Below are 4157 nucleotides of genomic sequence, written 5' to 3'. Positions count from 1 at the left end.
AATAGAAAGAATAGAAAGAATAGAAAGAATAGAAAGAATAGAAAGAATAGAAAGAATAGAAAGAATAGAAAGAATAGAAAGAATAGAAAGAATAGAAAGAATAGAAAGAATAGAAAGAATAGAAAGAATAGAAAGAATAGAAAGAATAGAAAGAATAGAAAGAATAGAAAGCTTAAATAAATTAAATAAGTTAAATAAATTAAATAAATTAAATAAGTTAAATAAATCAAATATTGTAATTTTATATTATAATATCTAAAAAGATTTATTAGTTAAATAATATCTATAAATATAACATAAATATATTCTATTAATTAAATAATGTAAATTAAAAATATAAAAATAAGATAATTATATAATCTAATAATTTTATAAAATTATTTATTTTATAAAATATATATTTATAGCCGCGTGTAAAGAATATCTTATTAATAATATTAATATTTTAATTTTAATATTTTTAATAATTCTATTTATAAATAAAATTAATAGTTAATTTTAATATAAACCAGATTTCAGACATATTTTATATAAATATAATAATTTAAAAAGAAAAACTACTATTATAAAATCTTAATACTAATATAGAATAAGAAAATAAGAATAAGTTTAGATTATTTAAAAATTTTATATATTTTAATATAACTAAAAAAGAAACTTTATATTTAAATAGATTCTTAGTAGATAATCTGTAGGTTAATATATCTAATCTACGGGTTGGCAGATTCGGATTTTAGATCTAATATTCAGACCTAATCTATAAATACAGATTCTAATATTGGACCCAAATCCGACCTGTGGCGAAACCTAATGACGGCACTATATTTTTATAATGTAAGCTCATCTTCACATCACCTTTGCAAATAATCTTATTGCCTGTATACAGGCATGGCCTCTGATATTTCTACGAAGTCTGCGAAGTCATTCGAAAAATAATAGCTGATGAGAGATACTCCATCAGGTGCCGGATTATGTAAGGTACCTATTTGCTCATGTACGCCACATAACCACTTCCGCGTGGTACCCCTCCGAACAGCGACATTCTGTCCCTCACTATTGTTGCCTTTTCATTGCTAGGAATCACATGTTGACTGGATGTGGCGATCGATCTTATATCACTAGCTTTGAAAGTCTAACTACTAGCTCTGCCTTGTTAACCCATCTCTGACTCATTCCTAATCAATCCCTATCCTATCTCTCTACTCATCTGCGTCTCCAAAAATACACTTACGAATTCGCCTTAACACGAGTCCAATGTCTGATAATATAGTTCCCCCAAAAGGAAAATGGCCGGTTGATCCCCAGCACGATCTACCCATCTCAGAAGACCGTATATGGGTGGATGGTTGTTTTGACTTCAGTCACCACGGTGAGAGACTAACGTCTCCTTGGTACCGTGTTCCCGAAAGCTGAGTTTCGTAGGACATGCGGGTGCCATGCTACAGGCCCGTAGGCTAGGCAGAGAACTTTATGTTGGTGTACACTCTGATGAGGCCATCTTAGAGAATAAAGGCCCGACAGTGATGAAATTGGAGGAGAGGTAAGTTGATTAACGCATTAGTTCATTGTAGAACTTGACTGACCATGGCCTAGAATAGCTGCAGTGGAAGCATGCCGATGGGTAACTCGCTGCGTGCCCTCGGCTCCCTACGTGACTTTCCTCCCCTGGGTGTCACATTATGGATGCAAGTATGTCGTGCATGGCGATGACATAACCTCTGACAGCAATGGCGATGACTGTTATCGTTACGTGAAGGCTGCAGGCCGTTTCCGAGTGGTCAAGCGAACGCCGGGAATATCCACAACTGATCTAGTAGGACGCATGCTTCTCTGTACCAAAGGGCATTTCGTTAGAAGTGTGAAGGAGACAATTACTGGGAAAGAAGGCTCCGGTAGCGAGGAGGAACGCGCACAATCTGGTGAGAATCTGCTGCAGAGAATTCGCGACTACGCAACCGATGAGAGCGGTCTACAGCCAGGACCCTGTGTCTGGATCTGGAATGGTTCCACCTCAGCGAAGCTTGGAAATACGAGTGAAGAGTCGGGATCATTTGAGCAGATCGTCACAGGAAAGCTACCCAAGCCAGGACAACGTATTGTGTATGTTGACGGAGGCTTTGATCTGTTTTCTTCCGGTCATATTGAATTTTTGCGCCAGGTCATTGAGTTAGAAAGACTCGAGGGCCACCGTCAGCATTGGTATGATCCTGAGATAAGGGAAAAGAGAATTCAAAGATATGGTGAAGATTACGAGCCGGCATTTGTTGTTGCCGGCATTCATGATGATGATGTCATAAATCATTGGAAAGGGCTTAACTATCCCATCATGAACATCTTCGAGCGTGGGCTATGTGTCCTTCAGTGTCGAGTGAGTTTGAAGCCCACCCACTTCAAAGGCTCCCTAAATCCGGAAACTATCTTGCTAATTCTCCTTTAGTACGTCCATGCCGTCGTCTTCTCTGCTCCCTTTTCCCCGAGCCAGTCGTATTTGGAAGCAATGCCTCTAGGTGCGCCAGATGCAGTTTATCATGGCCCCACCACGTTCATACCCCTCACCTACGATCCTTATGTCGCTCCGAAGAAGATGGGTATATTCAAGGAATCTCCGAGCCATCCCTATCAGCATGTCAATGCTGGGGAAATTGTCGACAGGATTTTGAAGAGCAGAGAGGCGTACGAAGCGAGACAACGTGCCAAAGTTGAGAAAGGCATCGTTGAGGATTTAGCGAAGTCGAGGGAGGCAAGTAAGGTGTGAGCCGCGGGTGGCATCCACCAGGGGTCATCCCGGATGGTGGATCAATGTCGCTAGTCGGACGATGAGCAATTAGAGATGAAAAGAATATTGGACGTAGCTTTGAAGTCCCAACTTAAAGATTGCTGGTTTGTTGTGGTGTTATGCACATATCTGGAAACACAGGGGGAATGTATCGAAGGTACCTCCCCACGCTGAACAGCCCTTCAGGGTTTCAGAAGAGATTGTGAAGTTGCAGCAATAGAAAATCAGGTTTGGGGTTCCGATATTCTTTTCGGTGAGACGGGTGGGCGAACAATCTGCAGGGTTGAATTGGGATGCTAAGCCAGAGCGCAAGGCAAATGTACATACAATATGGATGATAATTTGGTCATGGTTAGTCGGCTGCCACCAGTACTCCCTTTTCTTCCAGCATTTTGGCAAGCTCCCCATTCTGATGCATCGACATCAGAATATCGCAGCCACCAATGAATTCCTTTTCGAGGTATAATTGGGGGATCGTGGGCCAATCGGAATATTCCTTGATACCTGCAAAGTTGAAATTGTGATGAAAATTAGCTGTCTGCACTTGCTAATTGGGCAGGCAACTACCTAGCCAGTCTTCAGAACATACCCTGACGCAACTCTGGGTCCTCTAAAACATTAAAGGCAACGAACTTCTTGGGATCAACGCCTTGCAATCCCAGGATTTGTATGCTGGCCCGGGAAAACCCGCACTGAGGAGTCTCCGGAGTACCCTTCATAAAGAGAACAACAGGGGCAGACGCGACAGCCTTATCAATCGCTGTCCGAGTTTCAGATGACAACAGACGGGCATTGAGAATGAATGACAAAGGTGAGCCTGGCGAGCGAGGTTGGATTGAAGACGGCCGGTAGAGAAGCCGGGATGCCTGAAGATGCGATCATTCTGTGAGCTTGGTGATATAATAGAGTCAGAGCTTTGTGGGGACCCACCGAGGGAGGTAGGACGCGAGAGAACATGATGGTTTCGAGATAATAGTATATATTATTTGCACACTTGCTTCAGTCGAGAATAGTTGGAAGAAAATCTACGTATTTTGCGGAGAACGCCTGCACCGGTCCGTTAGCTAAGCATGCTCACTAAGCTCACAAGCCAACTCCGGTGCGAGTAGTTGGGTTAGTAGATTTACACTCTGGGCAGAAGAATCGAAGTTGTATAAATCTTATTAAATTGATAATAGGAAGAAACTATTCATAGCTATATAGTATTTTATATGTTTTGTATTATATGATTCAGCAATCTTAAACTATATTTACTAATATGTTCTTCTATAAAGCTCTATAATTTTATTTTTTTAAAGAAATAATCCTAAGAATATTATGGATAATCTGCGAAAGCATGTCGGAATAGCAATAATCTATTGATGTATTCTCTATATAAGAA

The 4157-nt window shown here is 40.2% G+C and overlaps 2 protein-coding genes across 2 annotated transcripts; one reads left to right on the top strand and one right to left on the bottom strand.

Moving 5' to 3' along the window:
- Positions 1-1254: 1254 nt before the first annotated feature.
- ASPACDRAFT_37694 (ethanolamine-phosphate cytidylyltransferase) lies at positions 1255-2755 on the top strand (the record flags this gene model as incomplete). The annotated part of the gene is made up of 4 exons (XM_020200328.1): positions 1255-1369; positions 1423-1540; positions 1594-2368; positions 2438-2755. 4 exons carry the CDS (start codon positions 1255-1257, stop codon positions 2753-2755), a joined length of 1326 nt encoding a protein of 441 aa, XP_020050940.1.
- A 373-nt stretch (positions 2756-3128) lies between these two features.
- ASPACDRAFT_55742 (monothiol glutaredoxin GRX5) lies at positions 3129-3733 on the bottom strand (the record flags this gene model as incomplete). Its single annotated transcript, XM_020203050.1, has 3 exons — positions 3129-3280; positions 3366-3642; positions 3707-3733. 3 exons carry the CDS (start codon positions 3731-3733, stop codon positions 3129-3131), a joined length of 456 nt encoding a protein of 151 aa, XP_020050939.1.
- Positions 3734-4157: the final 424 nt, after the last annotated feature.

The sequence above is a fragment of the Aspergillus aculeatus genome (genome assembly GCF_001890905.1).
Source record: "Aspergillus aculeatus ATCC 16872 unplaced genomic scaffold ASPACscaffold_41, whole genome shotgun sequence".
In the NCBI taxonomy this organism is placed as follows: Eukaryota; Fungi; Ascomycota; class Eurotiomycetes; order Eurotiales; family Aspergillaceae; genus Aspergillus; species Aspergillus aculeatus.
The sequence above is the reverse complement of the archived record's forward strand: the minus strand, read 5'-3'. Positions and strand labels throughout refer to the sequence as shown.